Source organism: Phyllostomus hastatus, unplaced genomic scaffold (assembly GCF_019186645.2).
Source record: "Phyllostomus hastatus isolate PE091 unplaced genomic scaffold, TTU_PhHast_1.1 phas_contig_62, whole genome shotgun sequence".
NCBI classification, from domain to species: Eukaryota; Metazoa; Chordata; class Mammalia; order Chiroptera; family Phyllostomidae; genus Phyllostomus; species Phyllostomus hastatus.
Genome location: NW_025333921.1, coordinates 363,723 through 386,983, shown reverse-complemented (window position 1 = coordinate 386,983; position 23,261 = coordinate 363,723). Strand labels below are relative to the sequence as shown.

Below are 23,261 nucleotides of genomic sequence, written 5' to 3'. Positions count from 1 at the left end.
AAACAATTTGGAATGAACCTAATAATATTTTTGTTTTTCTAGAATTTATATTCAGCCTTCTTATAAAAATACTTTGAAGCACCAGCTTAGACTATACTAGATAGGTGAGGAAAGAAAAAAGAGCTAAAAGGCCTTCCTTCCCACATCAGTTCAGAGAGCCAAGTAATATATCTTCATATTAACCACTGTTGCTCTAAGGGAAATCATGCAGAGAAAGAACCTTTATATGTAGGGACATAGTGGTATAGTGAAAGAGTACCTTTATTTAGAGGCAGAAAACCTAGATTTATTTTCTTGTGCTGCTGTTGGCCTGCTTTGTACCTTTTCACAATTCTTTTAATTTTAGAAAACTCAGTTACCTCAGCTGTAAATCAGGGAATATAACCTTGCTTTGTTTTCCTTACATGGATGTTATAAAAGTTAAATAACCTAGTTTCTGCGTGAAAGAACTTTGTAAACTGTAAAGTATTATTCAAATTTTAATTGTTATTTATGACATGAGAATAGCATTCTGAACCAACACAAGAATTATTTTATGTTTAAGAAGGAAATCATGAGCTTACTTAAAAATAACCAAAGATTTGGGAGATAGGGAATGTGGAGACAGATGACATTTCCTTCAGGGTCTTCATGTTTTCCTTCTACAGCTATTTTAAAACAGTAAGAAAGACACAGACTCTTTGGGGTCCCTTTATTCCAGCAAGAATTCAATATAAGAAAGTCTTTTAAGAGAGAAATAAAATATTTCCATTAGTAGTCCTTTCCAGTCTATATTTGGCATCCCAGATAGTAGCCAACTTGGAGTATTTTGCTTCCAGATAAGTTACATTCTATTTAAAATTATATATGAGCTTCTTAGAAATCTTATATTTTTAAAGACAATTAAAAAATTAAACGAAGAATTGAAACAACAGAATAATGAACTCCACTTCCATACTCTCATCCAGAGCCACCAATTGCTGATCTTTACTGTCTTGTCTTTATGGCTTACACACTCCCACACTCCCTCTTTTGCCAGATCATTTAATGTAGGCCACAGCCATCAGAAATATGCTACTTTAATGGTCATTTTATCTGCTGCTCAATGCAGTAGAGCAGCTTGATTGTTGTAAAGTTTCTGTCGGCTGGCGCCAGCTGTTAGCACTTATTATCTGAAGTCTTTGGTACATTTTACTGCAGGCAGGAATTCTCTGATTAAAGTTATCTTCTTAGTAATCCCTGTGTGATACCTCCTAAACTTGTAAGATATGGCCAGAAAAGGAGTATTTGACTACTTACTAGTGAGTTCAAGACCCTACAAACTAATGGCAGTGCTATTCTTGAGTAAAAGTAAACTACTACATTTTTTAAATGCCTTTGTTTTTCTATAACATGCTAAACAATCAAGGTTTATAGTTTCAAGCAGTTTGGAAAAAGGAAAAACTCAATAGTTTCAATGGAACATTTGTTACCATTTGAATATTTCATTGGCTAGAAGGTTTATTTATTGTTATGAATTGATGCTGTGTGACAGAAAATATGCCCATTGTAATCACTTAGTCTAGGTGTGACTACAACCATGAAAGCTGTTTCTTTCCTTTTTCGTTCCAGGAGATTTTGACGAGTTCACTCAGGATAATAATGACACTATGTTGAAAAACATAGCAGAAGATCTTCGGAATTGCTTACCTCTAGAAAGCATGCTTCCCTCAGAACATCTAGCCCTTCAAAAAGTAAATGCATTATTAACGTACTCTTAGTGCTGCTTGAGGATTCTCCAGTTCTTCCTTAGTCCCATAGCCTCTCCAGACTGATAGTCCTGAATTCTACTTTAAATAATTTTTCATTTGGTGCTTCAACCATGTTCCCAATTCTTTTGACTCTCTAGTCCTCTGGCTCCCCAGTACTATTCATTCAACAAATATTTTTTTGAGGGTGTCTTGTTTGCCAAGCACGCAACCACCTTACCGCAGCCCTAAAATCAAGGCCCAGCAGTAATCTGGTCCTACCTATATCACTGTCCTGGTTTTCTCTTCCCTGGTCTGTTTCCCTCACTTTTATCAATGGTGAAGTTTACCTCTTTGTTTCTTTCTCCTACTTTTGCATTGTACAATTTTTGCTTATTCTTCTATTCCTTTATTCCTAGAGTTAGTTCTCATTTTTCTTCTCCATGCAGCCCCCTCATTGAAGTCCCTTCAAATCCCAACTCCTATGGGCTACATATGCTATAAATAATGTTTCTTAAAGCAAAGCTAATGATTATAATCTCTTCTCCCACTGACCTGAAACCAGCAAGAAGCAAAAAAACATATGTTTTTTGGCACATGGTTTTTCAGCGTGTAAGTCCTGAGCAGAGGAACTAAATCCCGTACATTTTTAACAGTGCTGTGCACATTGTGAACACTTAGCAAATCTTAGTAAACATCTACTCATTCAGAGTGGATTCTCAAAGGAGGAAAATAGTGAATAGTGTTAAAACTGAGAGAAATCTCTGTAATACAGTTTGGGTGTTATTAATGAATAAATCTTACCAGTATCATTATATACCACAATACATAAAATGAGGAAAGTATTCATTGCATGTTAATGATTGACCCACAATTCCCTATCCTGACAGAGTGTTTTTATCTTCTTTCCTTCTGATCCTTCTGTATGTTCATATATTTTGCATACTTGTGATATAGATTTTGTGTAGATGTAGATATAATTTTGTAGTTTTCCAAGCAGATAGGATGACAGTTAAGGTAGAAGAAATCAGACATTTTTTCCCTTGTAGCCACTTGCTATTATACAATATAAAATGTACCACAGTATTAAGAGCCATTATTTGTGAGCATGAAGTTTTACTAAGATTTTTATTAATTGAAAACTTTGTCTCTAGGCAAGAATTACTAAGTATTTTGCTGGGTAAGTCATTAACATGTAGGACTCAGAATACCCTTCTTATTAGCTAGTGTCATTTCTTGGGAGAAATCTCTCTGGGTATCAGTTTCTTTATTAGTAAAATATACTGCTTCAGATGGACAAGATGGTCTCAAAATACTTTCAATTAAAATTTTATATATTTGTCATAGCCATGTTTTGCATCATCACAAGTCAAATAAAAAGTTGGCCACTGACGAAATGACCCCCATTTGTGTGATTTCACTGAGACTCATTACCTGAATGAATGGGTGCAATCCATTAGAGAAGCAGCTGACCCCACGAGATGGGGGCTCTTAATCTGCCCTAGCAGAGTGACTGGCGGGCACAGCCCTGGCAACAGTGATGAGAGCTCAGCCTTTGGCTGGCATCTCGCAGCCACTGGGTGACAAAGCTGTACATTCATGTCGGAGTTACCTTTGCCTTTTGTTAAAAGTTGTACCAAATTATCCACTTTTTTTTTCATTTGTACCATTCCTTCAAATAAAGTAATTTGGTCCCCTCCATCCCTGCAAAAAAACAAACAAACAAAAAAAAAAACCTCTCAGAAATAAAATATAAGAAGAGCACAGTTGCCAGCCTTTCTGTGTCTTGTTGCTGGCAGGATTTTAGCATATGAACCACTGATGTTTTGCCTTATTTAGCAATAAAAAGAGACGTCTTTGTACTTTGTTTCTTTTGATGTGTTTCTTCTCTCCACCAGATACAGCAGCGGCCAGAACCCACAGTTCACGTTGATGCATTCCTTTATGATGAAGACTTTATTGATTCATTATGTGAGGAAGGAAAAATGAGCAGAAACTACTGTATGGTGTGTGGCTCACACCAGACAGCACCTTTAGGTGGGCACTCAAGTATTCAAACCTGATGATTCTGTGTGTACTTCTCCTTAGATGTCATGAGTATGCAAATTATTAACAAACTCATTCAATGTTTTCTGAAAGCAAAAGGCCAACCTATAGCATAGCCCTTACCAACTACTGCAACTAGGGAGACGAAATAGAAGTATTGTCTAAGGAAGCTAGGCCACTTAGTGTCTCCTGGGAGTGTATCTGCTTTTCACAGAAACTGCTACTTTTCAGGTAAAAAAACTAATCACAAGTCACTGAGTATAGGGAAACTTACTTAATGCTGATTTATTAACAAGAGAAATATATTAGTTAAATATAGTCAAGGGGCCAAAATGTCTCCCAATGAAAATATTTTGTTGAATGAACATGAACTCAGATAAGAATTATGGATAATCTTAAGAAAGAGTTTATTCAGGCCATGACTTGCCCTAGAGAGGATCTGTAGTCCATCACAGAAAGCCAACACTAATGACAGAAGTTCTCCTGCATCTCTGCCCCCTCAGATGCAGCACGTGTGTCCCAAATGGCAGACTACACCGACTGCATGCTACTACTATATTCTGTTAATATATTCTTTGTCCAAACTGGATGTGATTGTTTAGGATGTTACTTTAGACGTGCTATTTCATTCTCCTTGCTACCTTAGATTTATTGCTTAGAGTGGGCTATCCTCCACATAAGGAAACTTGTGCTCAATACCATTCTCAAAAGTTTACTACTACCAAAGTGGTAACATGTTGCTAATACAAATATATTGTACCTATATTATAATTGGGGATTAAACTTCCCTGATTTGCTGTTTTGAGATTCTTATTTTTAGATAGTATTTATGGTTTCTATTTGAGGTAGTTGAAATTCACAGAATAGAGAACTTAGACAAAAAACAATAGAAAACTAAAAAGTGAATTATAACTATAACACTATCAGATCTGATTTATTAAGATTTATATAATATTTTATAATCTTATGTTCAACAATAAAAATTTGAAGATTAGAATGCATTTTCCCATAAAAATCAGGTTGTAAATAGTGACTGAATACCCATGGCAGCCCAGATAACTGTAGTGAATATGAAAAAGCTACCACCTTGTGGGAGTTTCCTTCCCTCTATGACAGAGGGCTTGTCTCACCACTAATGATGATGATGTAGCTCAGGACAGAAGCATTAGTGTGGCACAGAGGGTAGTGCAGATGAAGATCCTGGAGAGATAAGGACTACAGTGGTCAAAGCCCACCTGCGTATTACTTTTGAGGACTAACCATGCCCTTTATTTTCTTCCAAGTGATTAGCCTGCCTGCTGCCATTTTCTTTGCCACATTCTATTAGTTATGATCAACATTTCTTTCCTTCCAGATCATGTTATGTAGATCATAACAGTGAGTCTTTGAGTTACTTCTGTATCAGAAACAAACAGACTTAGGCTCTCCCAGATATTTCATTACAGAAATAATGGGTTGAGAAGATGGCATAGGAGGCTGGAAATTGTAGCAATTAAACTAAAGAAAAATAACAGTTTACAGGAATGTTTAAACCTCCTTCAGTGCTGCCCCTCTTCTGCAATCCAGAACACATTTTAGGTTGGTTAGGGCTGCCACATTGTGCAACTCCAGAGATGGTCATTCATTTGGTAGTCTACAGTCTGTGCAGCAATATGAGGCAGTTTTGTGGTTGGCTCTGGGGTAAGATGAGAAAGCCAGATGGTATGGGAGTTAGGAAGCAGTCCCAACGAACAATAGGTCATAAGAACAAAAGGAAGTGAGAGGCACAGCGATAGGGACAGGCAGCTGAGTAGCTGTTCCCTGGAGGTCTTTCACATGTCGGAGACTCCATATTTATTCTCTAACACAGTTCAGAGTGAATGAGTGAAAAATTATCACATTAACTTTTTCTGAATAACCTCTGAAGAGCTTTCATTGATTAAGAAAATAAAAGCATGAACCATCCTTTATAAATACAGGTGAAAGATTAAGAAATACAGAATGGAATTATTAATACCGAAGCAAAATATGATGTTCATTCTGTTCTAATTCTCCAGGATTTATTTCTCATTCCTTCTCTCTCATGGAATTGAAGTTCATTTATCATCACGTACTCCCTGATCTGTCGGGAAAGCTCTTGGTTGACGTTGGCTCCAGGCTTGGCACAGTCCTTTACGGGGTAAAGTCCAGCTTGTGGACATACTCAGCATTTGGAAAATACTTTCTTCTCCTCCTAGCAACAGTTTTGCCTGCCACCATCCAAGGTGACAGCTTGGTTTCATTTATTGTAGTAACAATAATAAAGTTAAAACAGTATATTGAATTTACAATTTCAAAGGCCAGCTCTCTGCTTTCCTTCATTAGTTTGTTTCTGTGACACAGATGAAAGACTATCAACAAAACAGAAGCAGGCCACCCTCAACACTTCGCTGCTTTGTCAGCTACCACCGCCTTCTGATTGTTTTCTTTGTACTGTGCTAAAATTGTATACTAGCTTTGATAAGAGCTCTTATAAAACTGACAAATTTACTTGACCTAGGAAATTGCACATGGCCCATAAGAAAGTCACCTAACACCTCTGAGCCTCAAGTTCCTCCCCTGTCTAAGTGAGCAAACTAAATGCCATGCAAGGACACATCTTGCTCCAATTTTCTGTGATCCAAAGTTTGTAGACCTTTGTTTCTGAAATATCACTTCAATGTGGCTTTTTAAAAATTTTAAATCATGAGTATTTTTAATGTTCTTAAATAGTTTAATCAAAAAACTGCAATGTGGTTTCTGGTTGTCATTAGCAAACTTGTTACAACATGTGGCCAACAGCAGGAGAGGCTTATGCCAGAAGCAGGCAGAGCAGTTCCCAGCACCATTGCCGGCGCTGCAAAGGAACAGTTAACTCTTCAGTGATTCATTTACTGTTCAGTGTTAAAACTTTTATTCTGTGATTAGGAAAGATAGCCGTAATGGAAAAATACACGGTTGTCAGATGGTTTTGTTTGGAGAACATTAGAGATTGTTTACCATACTTTGTCCACTGTTGTTCAGTTTGTTTGTTTGATTTGTTGAAAAGGTATATAGTTGAAGTAATGAGCTATGCCAATATGTGGCAGCAGTAGTAAATTTAAACATAGTTATTTTTCTTCGTATTCTGTCACTGAGTCAGTCCACAAAAGATTTTTTAATACTTACATATGCTCTGTTAAACATATTCTAAAATCCGTGATGAGCTATAAATACAAATTTGGTTTACACTTATGTATTAGTTGATGTACAATGATATTCAGAATGTGATTTGGCCTCTCCTTCCAGATACTGTTTTGTTATTGACACCAAATAGATATATAACAATATATAGTCAATTCTTGATTATCCTTGTTAACAAATTGGTCATTATTTTGACAGATTGCCAGACAGCAAGCTGACTTCCCTAAGCCAAACAGAACACACCTCCAGCTCTTCCACTGTTTATGATTTTCCAATTATAGTCCCCACAGGTTTTCTCCTTTTTTGCTTTCCCCTGATGCAACTTGCAAAGAAATTACAGAAATAGGGTATTACATAGAGAATCTGTATATGATCACTTTTCTCATTTTGTTGAATGCACAGTTTAATCAGAAAAAGTAAGAAATCAATCTTTAAAAATATAATTACTTTTAAATAATGGAAATTAATAAACTACAATCAAGTTCCTGACCAGTAGGTCTTTAAGTTCTTAAAGTTTTTTTAAGTTGTAGATAAACTGTAAAATGTTATTTTTTATTTTTACTTTATTGAATTCTGTTTTTAAAAGTTTGACCTTTTACATTTCAAGTAGAAATAAACCCACAATAAAAAGTTAATTCATTTGCATCCTACTGTATTCTCATATTTTAGGGTTACCTTTACAGTTCAGCATTGCAACTGTATGGAGTAGAATTGAATGGAGACTTTTGCCAGTTGCAGGAAATGATCATAGAAAAATACCAGTTTGCTGACAGAATAAAGGTACCATTTTAAATATATATTCTGTTGTTTATAGTAGAGCATAATTTAGCCAAATTTCTTCTGCATTGTTTTTTTCCATTACCATTTAGTCTCCTTATATCTCTGTCCCACAAAAATCAACACACTGTTGTCCGTGACAATGGAAAATCTTTTTAAGATTTTGGTTTTTTTTTTTTAATTTTTTTTAGAGAGAGGAGAAGGGACGGAGAAAGAGAGGGAGAGAAACATCAATGTGTGGTTGCCTCTCATGTGTCCCCACTGGGGACCTGGCCTGCAACCCAGGCATGTGCCCTGACTGGGAATCGAACCAGCGATCCTTTGGTTCGCAGCCCACACTCAATCCACTGAGCTACACCAGCCAGGTGGAAAATCTTTTTGAATCTATTCTTGGTTGCTGTTGTATAGAAACAGGTTTGAGTTGACCTAATATTTTAAAACATTAATAAAGATGAATTGTCATATTCCACTCACATATTTCTCTTCCTCCCCAATTTTATTAGAAAGTAGATATTTTTTTCTTAATTTTCTTCATATCAGCTACAATATTGGTGACGGCATTTTTTACTTTCTAGATGTTGGTTAGAAGTGTATTTAATTAAACTGTAGAAAGTAAGCAAAAAGATTAAGTAACACTCATAGTCTTTCTCTCCTGTTTTCTAAGCTCTCAGGAAGAATTGCAGGTGCCGAAAGATAACAAACAGTTCATAAGGGAATGGAGCCCTGGGTTGGGCTCCAAGAGAAGTTTTCTCTTTTTCAACCTTTTTCATCTCATGGCACACATAAACTAATTACTACAGTTCTGCAGCACACCAAAAATCATAATTTTTGCTAATCTGACAAAAAATGGGTATAATTTTGATTGGTTTACAAAAAAAAGTAATTATTTACCCTTTTTGCTCCAAGTGACCTTTTTTAAAAATCAGGTGCTTCACAGAAGGCAGTATGGTGACTATGAGAAGGAAAGGGGGTTGGGAGAGGAAGAAGAGGGTAGATGGGGAATAAATGGTGATGGGATGGAAGGAGACTTGACCTGGGGTGGGGAAGACACAATACAATATACAGATAGTGTATTATAGAACTGTACACCTGCAACCTATATAATTTTATTAACCAATGTCACCCCAGTAAATTCAATAAAAAAGAAAAAAAATTAGATGCTTGTATGTAAGGATTTCTGGTACCAAGAACTAACCAATCAGATGCAACCTTATTATGTCATGTGACCAATAAGATACAGCTTTGATATATGACCTATATATTTATGGTCCAAGACAGGGCATTCACACCGGATGGCTGTTGTGTTGGCTGTTGTCATTTTTTTAATTTGACAATCTAAGGGAAAAGAGGTCTGTGCCCCTGACTAAATAGTCAGATATTGCATGCTTTAAAAATTCTTGTGGCACACCAGTTGAAAAATCACTGCTATATGTAAAGGGAAAAATAACCCAAAAAAAGGAAAGGAAGTTTTTTGGTCAATGAAGTAATTAACCCTTATTTCAGTAATGATCCTCCACTTTTAATGGCAAAACACTGAATATCTAACAATATCTGGTGTTAAGGTAATCTAATGTTGAAAGTCATATCTCAGTAAGATTAAGGATCTAACCTTGCCCTTTTATACAGAAGGAAATTTCTTCACTTTTTTCCTCCTTCCATCCTTCCTTCTCTTTCGTCTCTCTCTCTCTCATCTTAGAAATAGAGAAGCAAATGATCAAAGCTAATTCACTGTCCAATAATAAATTCATAGATTTTTCTTATAATCTCACATGTATTGAAACAAAACATGACTTTTGCATAGTAAGAATCACATATTAGGACTATCAATTTAATTGGAAATGAGATTTAAAAATTAGGACTTATTAAGATCATAGTTTATAAATGGACAACCAGATACTTTTTTGCTATTTTTAGAAGAGGATGTTAAAGGTGTATAAAATAAATATTTATTAACATTTTAGAAGATATTTACCCCTTGCTTGTCAAAGGAATTATGTGTATGTACACCCATGCACATACTTTCCCAGCTCTGTGGCCATGAGCAGCCCAATGGCAGAAAGCTGTTTTTATACCATTTATTGGCAACCTTAACAGTTAACTTCCTTCCATGAAACTAAAGATAATGATGAATTTGAGGGGCCCTAAGATAACAAAAAGGAATTCTTGGATAATTTTTAAATAATATTTGTTGAAATCAACTAGCCTTCAAGGCTCAGTCTTTACTTTTCTGTTTTGTTTTTGTACTTGTTTGGGTTTTTTGGTTTTTGGGGTTTTTTTAACAGGGCTTTCCTCAGAAGTCTAGGAATCCTTTGTTGTCTGCTCATACTTAAGACTCAGAAACAAAAATGCTAATCAAAGTTCTTTTTTAAAAAATTGAATTTATTGGGATGACAGTGGCTGAAGTTCTGATTGAAGCACTGAAGTGGGATTCTGCGCACTGTGGGCTTCACTGCTGAGTGATCTTGTTTGGGTAATTAATTAGCTGGAAAATATCTGATGAGGAATCATAAGATCTTTCCTCTTGGGCCAGTCTGATTGCCCACAGGAAACCTTTCCAGTCTCCTTACTCCAGGCCAGCAGTATCCTGGGAACTGAGAGGAGTGGGGTTCTCAGCATCCTGTCTGCATATTTCCTTAACTCCCTTGTTTTCAGTATATTATCATTTCCTTTAACTAGGCCTGGTGTCCCTGGCCCAGACACCTTTTTTACCCTTTCTGGAGAACAAACCTCTGTTCTTTTGCTGAAGTAGCAGAAAGGTATATAAGATCTGCCTGTTTCTTAAGTGAACTTTCAACCAAATTATCTTTAGCATTTCTTCTTACTCCGTTCGTTACTCAGAGATAACTGGTACCACCAATTATGAGCCTTTTGGAGATTCTGTAGTATAAACCACTTTTGGTTCTTAACTTTCTATATTTCTGGCTTAGAAATCAGTTTTTTCAGGTCTCCTAAATTCCTTATTACATCCTTTTTTCCTGACATAAATTTTGTGTATGTTATTTCTATTCCCATTCTCCTCATCCTTGTGAGAGTACCCCTTATTGTAATGGGGGTTCAGGAAAGTACAAGAGCCATGTACATGTGTCATATCCATGGAAGACCCATTGATTTAAATTCTTTCTTCCCTTTCCTCCATGCTAAAAGTAAACTTCTCTGCATTCATAGCCTGCTCACTTCCTTTGATGGCAGTTAGAGTTATCAGCATAGCTGTTTTCATTCCATTACTAGATTATGATGTATTTGAAAGCAGATATTGTATCTCATTCATTGTGATATATCTCCCTACATAGTATCTAGTACATAGGAGATACCCATTAGAAATTGGTTAAATTGATTTTGATTGCCTGTGACCTCTTGCATTGTTGGCATTCCAGCTTATCCAGAACCATTCCTTGGGTTTTTTGGGAACCTCTAGAGTAAGCACCTGTCGGTTGCCATAATGGATTGATCCACCTGATTCTTTTTTATCCTGCCTGTGGGGTGAGGTTTGGGGGAGTGAACAGAAATGGGAAAGGAAAAGAAGATATTGTGTAAAAGCTATGTTATATCAGGAGGTTAATTTACATACTTATTTTATATCTAAGCTACATATCTAGAAGATTACAGTGATTGACTATTTTTTCTGCATTCAAAAACATGTCAAAGCTATGCTTCAGAGGTTCTGGGCCACCTTAATTTAAATTATGTTAGCATTTTTATCATTTTAAAAAAGAGGAAATGAATTTTAAAATTAGTCCCAACAACCTCCCGAATATCACACATTTGTAAGGCTGAGTATTTATTGGGAAAGAAATCATGTGATGCGAAGTTGTTAAACTTTTTCTAAAATAAAAGTGTTTTGCTTTGCTCTTGAACAAATAAATGTTTCTTCTTGTTAATCTGTAATCTGTCAGACTTGATGATTGTGGCCTAATTAAGTTTTTGAGGTATATAGTTTTTAAATAAATTGTTTTGTTTGTTTTTTGGACAGATAATACATTCCAGTGAATTTTAGATGAAGAGTCAGGCAAGGCCAATTAATATATTGTATTAAAATTTTATAATTTATAAATTACTTTTATAGTTTTTATGGTCCCATTTGATCTATGAATCAGGACAGATATTATGAATTCTATCTTTTTTTAATATATTTATTATACTATTACAGTTGTCCCATTTCCCCCTTCTCTCCCTTCCACCCTGTACCCCCCTCCCACCCACGTTTCCCCCCTTTAGTTCATGTCCATGTGTCATACTTATGAGTTCTTTAGCTTCTACATTTCCCGTACTATTCTTGCCCTCCCCTTATCTATTTTCAACCTACATTCTATTCTACTTATTCTCTATACCTTTTCCCCCTCTCCTCCTCCCACCCCCCTGCTGCTAGTCCTCCGTGTGCCCTCCATTTCTGTGGTTCTGTTCCTGTTCTAATTGTTTACTTAGTTTCTTTTGATTTTGCTTTAGGTGTGGTTGTTAATAATTGTGAGTTTGCTGTCCTTTTACTATACATGTCTTTTCTTTATCTTCTTTTCTTAGATAAGTCCCTTTAGCATTTCATAAAATAAGGGCTTGGTGATGATGAACTCCTTTCACTTGACCTTATCTGAAAAGCACTTTATCTGCCCTTCCATTCTAAATGAGAGCTTTGCTGGATAGAGCAATCTGGGATGTAGGTCCTTGTCTTTCATGACTTGGAATATTTCTTTCCAGCCCTTTCTTGCCTGGAAGGTCTCTTTGGAGAAATCAGCTGACAGTCTGATGGGAACTCCTTTGTAGGTGACTGTCCCCTTATCTCTTGCTGCTTCTAGGATTCTCTCCTTCGTTTTTACCTTGGCTAATGTAATTATGATGTGCCTTGGTGTGTTTCTTCTTGGGTCCAACTTCTTTGGGGCTCTCTGAGCTTCTTGGATTTCTTGGAAGACTGTTCCCTTTGCCAGATTGGGGAAGTTCTCCTTTATTATTTGTTCAGATACAAACAATTTTTGCTCAATTTGTTGCTTTCCCCCTTCCCCTTCTGGTACCCCTATAATTCGGATGTTGGAACGTTTAAATGTGTCCTGGATGCTCTTAAGCTTTTCCTCGATTTTTTGAATTCTTATTTCATCATGCTTTCCTGCTTGGTTGATTCTATCTTCCTTCTGGTCCACTGTATTGTTTTGAGACTCAGATTCCTTCCTTTCACTATTGGCTCTCCTCCGTGTATCTTCCTGCATCTCTTTTATGGTAACCTGCATCCTTTCATCTAAATTGCACCCAAAATCAACCAGTTCCGTGAGCTTTCTGATCACCAGTGTTTTGAACTGTGCATCTGATAGATTGGCTATTTCTTGGTCGCTCAAAAGGATGAGTCCTGGGGGACTGATCTGCTCTGTTGGATACGTGTCTTTCCCTGTCTCTCCTTTTTTTTTTCCTGGTCTGGTTGCTCTTGTTAGGGTGGGGGGCAGAGCCTTAGGTGTTCACCGGAGCTGGGCACCCCAGTCACTAGATTGTGACGTTATATGTGGGGGCGGGGCGGGAGCGGGACGGGAGGGAACAATGGTGGTAGTTCCGTTCTCCTGGGCTCAGACCCTTCTCAGGGATCCTGGGCTGCGAGCTCTGCCCTGGTCCACAATCGCTGCCTCACTGGGTCCGCCAGCCACAGCTTGCACACTCAGGGATCACCGCTGCGTTCTTGTGCCCGTGATGGCTGTTGCGCCGATTTCGCGCCAGATTTTCCCCGACCTCCGTGCGCCACTGACCCGCACCAGCCCCACGCCCGCCCAGCTCATCTTCTCCTACCAGTCTGGATGTACGGGTCTACTTCAACTTCTTGGCTGTCCGACTTCCATTCAGATAAATCCTCTGTCGGTTCTAGGTGTTATTCTGTCTGTAAATTATTGTCGTAAATTATTGTTGTTCTAATCTTGGTTGTGCGAGGAGGTACGGTGTGTCCACCTATTCCTCCATCTTGCCAGAAATCTGAATTCTATCTTGTTTATGAGGACCTGACTACCGAAGTGTACAAACCTCGTTCATGATGGAGCAAGAACTTGATGACTCTTACAAGTGATAGAGTCTTCCTTTATCTGAGGGGGCATGTTCCAAGACCCCCAGTGGATGCCTGAAACTGTGGATAGTACCGAACCCTATATATATACTGTTTTTTCCTATACGTATATACCTATGATAAAATTTAACTTATAAATGAGGCTTAATAATAACTAGTAATAAAATAGAACAATTATACTGTAGTAAGAGTTATGTGAATGTGGTCTCTCTCTCCAGTAATTTTTATAGTTTTCAGTCCAAACCACTCCTTACTTGTAACAAATGGCTTGGTGTCACTCACTCATTTTAGGGGACCATGTACTGAAGTCTTTGTATAGGCTCAGTGCTTTCTGGCGCAACACGTTGATGTCAATGGGAACAAGTTTTCTGTTAATATCTACCACCCACAAATGTAATGACTTTTCCACAGTAACTAAGCATTCAATGTGTACTGTGGTGATAACTTGCAGTTTGAGATGGGACACAAAACTAGCATAAGTTTCTTTTTCCTTCTTCACAGGTAGAAAGATTTGTTCTTACCATAGATCTTAGCAACCTCAGCATTTCATTTTTTTTCTTTCCTTATTACATCTAGAACTTCCACCTGTTCACTTAAAGGAGGTACTTTAGGGCTTTTCTTTGGCACATCTGAATTGCCAGCATCACTACTCTTTCACTTTGGGGCTGTTATTAAGTAAAATAAGGGTGACCTGAGCACAAGCACTGCAGTCCTGCAACAGTCGCTCCAAGGGCCAGGACAGCTGTGAAGTGACTCATGGGCCAGGAGCATACACAGCGTGGATGGGCTGGGCAAAGGGCGATCCCCTCTGGGCAGGGTGGAGTGGGACAGCGTGAAGTGGGACAGGTGGAGTGGGACAGGGTGGAGTGGGACATTTCTACGTGCTCCTGACAGCAGTTTGCATTTTAAAATTTCATATGAATTATTTATTTCTTGGATTTTCTATTAATATTTTCAGACCATGGTTGACCACAGATAACTGAAACCACGGAAAGCAAAACCATGGATAAGAGGGAACTGCTGTAGTGGGAAAAGCTCCGAACTAGGAGTCAAAAGAGTATATTTATACTATATAAAATATTTCATCTAAAAGAAGAAACAAATTTTCACAATTTTATGGGTTTTATTAGACGTTATCTCCCATAGACAGTCACATTAAATATACTGTCCTTTCTCCCATTTAAGAAGGGTTAACGTTACATATGACCTCACAACATTATTGAACCATAGATATTTCTCCTGTGATTGTATAATAGAGTATCTTTGTTGTCTTAAATGAACTCATTGTTCTTTAGGTACTTCATGCAGACATCTGTACCCAGGATTCCCTTCTACAAAATGCTGATGTTGTTATAATGAATAACGTCTTCGAATATTTTCTTGATGAGGCAGAACAGGCCAGGTATGCCATTTATTCAAGCAAGAAGTCTGTTGTTATCCAGCAAAGTATGAAAAGGGATTGGTAAAGTAGAAATGTTTTCATATTAAACTTTTTTTAAAATGACCTCAGCTGTGAGGAGGTTATATTTAAAAGCAAGGGTGTTCTGTATAAAACAAAAATAAAAATAAACTGTAACCCTCACCGATGTTGCTCAGTTGGTTGGAGTGTCCTGTAGCAGAAGGGTTGCAGGTTCGATTCCCAGTCAGGGCACATTCCCAGGTTGCAGGTTTATTCTCGTACTCTAGTATGGACGCATACAGTCCCTGGTCTGGATGTGTCAGGGAGGCAACCAGTGAGTGCTTCTCTCTCCATTGATGTTTCTCCCTCTTTCTTCCTCTCTCTGAAAACAATGAAAGAGTGTCCTCTGATAAGGATTAAAAGTAAAATTAAATTTTAAAAAATAAGCTAACTTCGTAAAATACTATATCTAATTTTAGACACATAAATTATATCATGACCCACGCATCTGCCTGGAAGTCAGGGATGGAATGAGGTATCATGTCCTAGTGGGCCTCTATACTGATTCTTTTCTGCCTCAGTTTTCTTTTTTCTTTTCTTAAAATCCTCTATCCTATCACAAAATGAAGGGAATTAACTAATGCCTATAAGTGAATATAAAATAAGATATAAGAATATTAACCAAAATTGAGATTAATTATCAAACTTGAAAAATGTTCATGAGGGATAATAGTAGGCTCCTTGAGTTTATTCCACTATTCAAGTAGTGGAAAAATTAACAAATCTGTGATCACTTTTCTGACTTCTCTGCCACAATTTAATGCTTTATGACCCATAAACACCTATAGGTTCCTTTGATTAGAAAATTCCTGTAGTCTCTAGTCTGAGATGCTGATTTTCTGTCTAGTTAGGCTTGCTGAGTTCTTATTTATCATAAGGGCATATGTATAGTCAAGATGCAGGAAAGCTCCTTTCCATAGGTATAAAAGGGAATACACAAGTGGTTGGATTAGTAGATCTCATCAGTAAGAGATCTACCTCAAAGAAATAAAAATGCATATGGTACAAACCATAAACAATTAACACTGAGTAGAATCCTGAATGGCTGACCCTCTTTGTTCTGCCACCTTTTCGCCTTTTATATTCTTCCCCCAGCCACCACGTTCTCACTCACACATGCATACTCACACCCATGACTAGCAGGTTAAGGTCACTACAAAACTGACTATGTAAATAGTTTAAAAAGAAACTACCTCAACAGAAAGCTAATCATATAATTGAAGCTCAGCCACAATGAATAACAATTTTTAGTCACAGGCCAAAGACCAGAAACACAACATGAGCAACTTGTTTTCATCAGAGTGCTCTCTTTTAAGTTTAATTCCCAGTGGACAAAGTATGATTAGCTTTTTACCTTTTAAAATTAATGACCAGTAGCCAAAACATTTCATAATTATTGGAGATGAAATATTACCAAGTTTTTATTGTATAAGAAGTTTTAAAACACTGTAAACTCTTTGGAGATTTATTATAGAAAGAGTTTGAATGCTGAAGAATGATGAAAGCTACTGCTAGACTCAATATTGGAAATGCTGCATGTTAGGATTGTTCTAAAAACTTTCTTGGTGCATTTGTTCACAAACCCTACAGGATTCATTGAGTAGGTATTGGCCACCTGTGTGAGTTCAGTCATTTTTCCTAAATTAGTCTAGTACAATGAGTTCTAAATATAGATAGGTTATTGCCTCTCATGGTTAATTATCTGATCTCCATCTTGAATGCCAGTTGACAGGAGAAAGATTAGAAGATACGGTAAAGCATTCTGATACTGGAATTATTTTGACAAAACTAATCATTTACCCATATCAATTTTATATTGTAGTAAATAAAAGACAATAGATGGCACAGTATATAGCCTCCACAGATCTGCCATCTTAATCAGGATCTGAGAGCAAGTGGAATGGTATTGATATGGGAGTTAGTGTGTAAGAGAAAAAAAATATATCGTAGCCTTGGCTAGTGTGGCTCAGCGGATTGAGCGCTAGCCTGCAAACCAGAAGGTAGCCAGTTGGATTCCCATTCAGGGCACGTGCCTGAGTTATGGGCCAAGTCCCCAGCTGGGGGCATGAGAGGCAACCTATTGATGTATCGCTCATGTAATGATGTTTCTCTCCTCTTTGTCCCTTCTTCCCCTTTCTCTAAAAAATAAATATTTTTAAAAGAAATACATCATAATAATAATGTGTCCTGAGGAAAGGCTCAGCTTTCAGAATAAGTTATATCTCATTACAGGTAACATCTAGATTACAGAGTCATTACGAATTTAAAAGCTTCCTGTATATACCATGACAGTTTACCAGAAACAGCAAGTACTGTTTTGAGAGCCATGCTGAGTATACTCAGCTTCTCCATCCTTATTAAATACATTTGTTAAACACATCATTTTTAAGGAACCACATCAAAAGAAAAAAAAAGAACAGCTCTTGCCCAAACACAGTGATATTTATTAACAAACACTGCTACATGATTTTAGATCTAGCCTGAGGGGGGAAAATCATTTGTATCATTTTGCCCAGTGAATTTTAGAATGTGTTAAACTTAACCATTGCTATAACTAAAATAATTGCAAATGACACAGCTGCCTGTCTGCCCCACTGCAAGAGTTGCACATCCCTGCTTTGCTTGATCATTGCTCCCCAGTAGCGGGGTATGCTGTCAAGACTGTGGAATCCAGTTTGTGTCTGCACTGAAGGTTCATCAGAACCGGTCAGCACTGCCCCCTGACACGTACACATGCACATGGCGTTCAATTGTGCTTTAAACCTGGCTGATCCCACTAAACTTCTCAGGGGTCGTATTGTCCAGAAGGCTTTCCACTGAATATTTATGACAAAGTATGATTTCACTTTTAATGTTATTTTAAAAGATGTAATCTACATATTACATACCGTTATTGTTAGTTTTTGCTTGGTGTCTGGCATCTGTGGACTTTCCCCATGACTCTCCTCTGCCCTGCAGCCCACTTTGATTCTGCAGAACCATTTTTGACACGCTCTGAAGAATGTCAGGGCCTCTAACTGCTGATGCAGCTTTGACTTGTAAATTGGTCTTGAAACTGAGCTTTGGTTTACAGTGCCTTGTATAAACCGAAACACGATCCTGTTAAATCTTATCAACACTGTAACATCATAATTTTGTCAACACTCCTTCAGGCACTGAAGAATTTACTAATTTCTAGTATGTTGTTGTCCTGTTTTCTTCAGGAAAACATGTTTTGCCCACCTGGATTTTGAGATACCACCTGTACAGCATTTTCTTTTGTCATCCTCATTTTAAAAAATTTTTTATTTATTGATTTCTCTCTAGAGAGAGAAAAGAAGGGGGAGAGAGAGAGAGAGAAACATTGATTTCCTGTTTCACTTATTTATCCAGTCATTGGTTGATTCTTGTGTATGCCCTGACCAAGGCTTGAACCAACAGCCTTGGTGTACTGGAACAACACTTTAACCAACTGAGCTACCTGGCCAGGGCTGTCATTTGCATTTTTTAAAAAAGTATCTGATGTCTAGTAAAACCTAACATATAGTTTTCAATGTGTTGTAGAGCCTGGGAATTCATCAGCCATAATGTAAGGAAACAAGGATCATTATTAGTAACAGTACCAAGTCTTGAAGAGTCTCTCTCAGGTCTTCAGGTATGTAAACCTTCCCAGCATTTTTATTGTCAAAACTTTTCTTCTGTGTTTTTCTGATAGCTGTTTCAATATTCTAGAAATATTGTCTGAATATAGTGATAGACAATAGGAAGAATAGCAAGAACTTCTGGCATAAGAACTGGTTTGCAGTTTAACTGGCCTCAAGAGCTCTCACATTGTAATTCTTGATTCATACTCCTTTGCTTCTCTCCACCATTGTTCCAACTGAGCCTTCCCCTCAGCACCGTCTCTGTTACAGTTTTAGGATAACAAATGCTATTACATGTTTGTAAGAGGCTTTGAACACCCACATCATAACTTTTTCCCTTAGAACAAAAGGAACAGAGTTATGCAATGTTCTATAATCAAATAAGTAACCTGGAGGCTTCTAGGTCAGTCTGGAATCTTGCATAAACCACTTTTCCTCAGATTCTTCATATAAAATGAAGCTGATATTTAGTAATAAGATTCTACTCCATAAGTTGATCTTTATATAAAGGTTAATTAGTATTGGTAAAGCTCTTTAAGATCCAGATGAAAGGTACTGTTGTGTTTCTTAATACAGACTATTATTATTTTCTTCAGTAGTGCTTTCCTTATATATAAGCACCACCAAATTTAAGCATATATCTTTTTCCTTTAAAAAAAACTAAAAAATCATTAATACCTTTTAAAAAATTTTTTTCAGTCATCTAAATTACAAAAGTAATTCATGTTTTCCATAACATGGGAACTAATCCATAGATAGAATATATCCACAGAAGATGTTAGTCTCCCCAGTTCCCTACCACTTAATTTTTCCCCGTAAGATCCCCATTCCATAGGTGTGTGATCCTGCCGTACTTTTCCATACTCGTGAAAACATATCCTTTAAAATATGTGATCTCCAATTTAGAATTTCTATATATAATATCTTGAAATAAATCAGTTACTTTACCAAAATAACAACTTTCACACTAAATACACAAATCTATCTAGATAATCATAGGAAAATAATATTTATGAAAGAGCCCTTATACATAAATTCTTGAATAACTTTATTGCTGTCCTATTTGATGAAACTTCTTTAGACAGATAATATGTCCATTGGCAGCCCCAGAATTTCTGTGTCACGGCGACGCAGGTGTGCACTGTGAAGGGCAAGGGCCCCACAGAGGTTACAGAGAGAGATTAGCCCTGAACGCATCCCCTCAGCACCGTCTCTGTATAGACGAGCGGTTTTTCTGTCTTCTCTCTGCATTCCCATTGTTGCTTTAGTCTTTTTGTTTAAGCCTAATGATAATTATTAGGCTATTTACATTAAAACAATTATTCTATTCCATATTTTCTTTATTCTTTAAAATTCCCAAATCAGAGTAAATTAATTTAGTCCAAGAATCTAGACTGTTTAGTACCACAAAGAATTGTTTGTGTGGCAGGCACCGTGTAGAACTTAGTCCTGCTCATTGTACTAAAAGTCTGTTGTGTTCAGTTACATAGTCAGGATTTCTTCAAGAAAATAGGATCACTCTGCATTTTCATGTTTGTTTATCATCTTTTTTTCCAGGTTAATATACAGTTACCTTTCTGGGTTGAAGAGGTGCCACTGAATTATGATGTGTACCCAGAAAAGGACATCGACAGGGAAGCTCTTGAACAAATACATTTATATAAGATTCTCTAGTACTAAAAGAGTCCTACCTAAGTGTAATGTTTTTTGAGTATATTTAAAAATAATGAAAAAGACATATAACCCCAATACTCTTAACACATATTTTTTCTTTGTATTTTTCTAGCCTTTGTACATATGTTTACGTATTTATAAATGGTGCATATGTATATATACAATTTTGATTTGTGTATAATATAATTAAAATATTTATCTGAAAAGATGTGATTTTCCTCTGGTTTCTTTTATTCTGTTACAAATATAAGCATGTCTTCATTTAGTCACTAACTCTGTCTACCAAGTCCAGATATGACAAAAAAAGGAGAAAAAAAAGACTAGACGTAGCTTCAAAATATCAAGAAAAAAGAGTAAAGGGAAGGGAAGTTCCATTGTATCCCAATTACTAGATCTGTTCTTTAAGGTTCCTTGGACACAGCTTTAGCTGAGAGTCTAGCACAGGGTCTAAAATAAAAAATAATTACAGTTGCTAGGGACAAACAAAGCTAAAAAGATAGCCTCCAAAATATAGAGATTATATCTAGGTGGAACAATTACTGGTAATTTTCTTTTCTGTGCTTTTCTGTATTTATTCATTTATTTATATTTTTCTATAATGACTATTTCTCAGAAAGAGCAAAACTTTTTTTAAGAATACAAGGAAACATCAAAACTTGAACACTTAACTGGTTCCAGTAATTTCATATTTAGTATTCTATTTAAATTGCTTTTTAAAACGAAACTAACCCACATTTAGGAATTGTAGGACCTTTTGCAGATCTGTTGAAAGAGTTTATCATATGTTTTTTGTAATTACCTGCTTATGAAAAAGAATTTGCAGTAGCAATCAATTCTAACTTTGAAAAGGCAGTTATTGGTCAATAGGTGAACAAAATGCTAAAAATAAAAAGACAGATACTTGGAACTTTACTTTTCCTGTTGATCCTAATAAGTTTAATATTTAGGATCTGGTAAAATACTGAATATCACAATACATCCTGGAACTCCAATAACTTCTTATTCATACAAACATTATTAATTCCTGCAAACCCATCAAACATTCTTACCATGCTAGTCATCCAAAAAGAAGCTGAAGCACATTTAGGAAGTCTCTAACTACTTCTGGCATCTCAGTAACGATTGGTGGATGTTGCCAGAACGTTATGCAGGTTTTCTGAGGTTTTGGAAAAAGATTTTTAGAAAAGGAGAAAAATTACAAGTGTTTCTAAATAGCTTGTAGCTTTGAGTCATGTGATTATTTTATACATAGTTGTGTTTATTGGTTTATTGTGATAATATATTTAGACACCTAAGTTTCACATACAACAAACAATACTAACTAGCAAATAGTGAGAGCATTACATAAGATACACATAGTAATCATCCATGAAAACATGAGTTCATTAGCAATATAGCACATAATTATAAACATAGGAGTTAGGAATTCCACTTTATGCTATAGCTGTTTTTTTAATCTTCGGCCAAGGATATGTTTTTTGATTTTGGAGAGAGGAAGGGAGAGGGAGAGAGAGACATCAATGTGATATAGAAGCGTCAAGTGGTTGCCCCCTTATGTGCCCCAACCAGAGATCGAACTGGCAGCCTTCTGGTGTACAGGATGATGGTCCAAATAACTGAGCCAGCAGGCCAGTGCTTTACCTATTCTCAAGAAACTGTATTTCCTAAACTCTGAATCTCAGTTGCCCTAGTGCTTATTTGAGTGTTCTTCGGAAGCCCGAACCTCTAAAGCAAAATATGCTGCTGGGCTCTTGGCAAATACCAGAACTCCCATTCTAGAATGCCCCGGACAGGACAGGAGAAGAAAAACGCTAGCAACACTTGGGATTATGAGGGGAGAAATCTGTAAACCTAGTTTCAAGTCATCCAGCTCCTCCTCTGTAAAATAGAAGTATTCAGCTGTCATTAGTGGAAGGTAGTCAAAAATACAGATGAGAAGTGGTTGCCATAGGTATATGGTTAAAATTACAGAAATAAGGGCAATTGTTTAAATATTGTCACTGCTATAATTTTAGACATTAAAGTGAACTATGGATCTTTAGTTGATGGAATGAAAAAAGGTAGAAACAGTCTAAAATATTGGAAAGTATTCTGCATAATAGGTATATACTAGCATGTTTAAATAAATGCCTGAAGCAAATATTAGAACTATAGGATATTGAGGAGATATTCCTATACCAGTATTCATAATACACATGTGGAATTACTTAACTTTATCTTTAATGTCCATATATTTGTCTAGAGACAATAACTGTCATTAAAAAGGCTAGGTCCTTAGAATTTTTGGTGTTGGAAGTTACTCACTTCTCACCGTTTGTGGTTCCCTCAATCCCCCTCCACCCTGCAATTTGCCTGCAGTGTGTCTCAGAAGGCTTGGTGCGGGAAGAAGGTAGTAGAGTTAGATATTTTTATATTTCAGCAGCCGAATGAAAAATACACAAAACAAAAACATTTTTACGTATAGCATTACTTGTGCTCAAACTAAAAACATTACGGTTACAGTAAATGTTCAAATTATTTAGCTCTTTACCTCATAAAATATATAACAAATTTGATAGAAAACAGAAAATAAAGTTGCTTAAGAACATTAGGACTTTTTCCTGCCAATTTTCCTTTAAAATTATTCAACTGCACAGAACTTCTGCAAGTTTTGTCACCTCGTTCTCTTATCCAGCCTCCAGTCTCCTCTACTGATGCAGATGCCCTTGAGGTCCCATTTGGGGACACCACAGGTTAAACCTTCCAGAATATCATAAAAACTACATAATCAG

The 23,261-nt window shown here is 36.6% G+C and overlaps 1 protein-coding gene across 3 annotated transcripts in view; it reads left to right on the top strand.

Annotated features, from left to right (window-relative positions):
- Positions 1-20,593, top strand: part of LOC123825186 — a 33,183-nt gene extending 12,590 nt beyond the window's left edge. For all 3 annotated transcript variants that reach the window (XM_045848527.1, XM_045848525.1, XM_045848526.1), the window contains exons 2-8: positions 1,591-1,712; positions 3,605-3,743; positions 5,789-5,910; positions 7,602-7,712; positions 15,030-15,136; positions 18,737-18,827; positions 20,374-20,593. In XM_045848527.1, coding sequence (XP_045704483.1) covers positions 1,629-1,712; positions 3,605-3,743; positions 5,789-5,910; positions 7,602-7,712; positions 15,030-15,136; positions 18,737-18,827; positions 20,374-20,490 — 771 coding nt within the window. In that variant the 5' untranslated portion in view covers positions 1,591-1,628 and the 3' untranslated portion in view covers positions 20,491-20,593. The remainder of the gene's footprint in view (positions 1-1,590; positions 1,713-3,604; positions 3,744-5,788; positions 5,911-7,601; positions 7,713-15,029; positions 15,137-18,736; positions 18,828-20,373) is intronic.
- Positions 20,594-23,261: the final 2,668 nt, after the last annotated feature.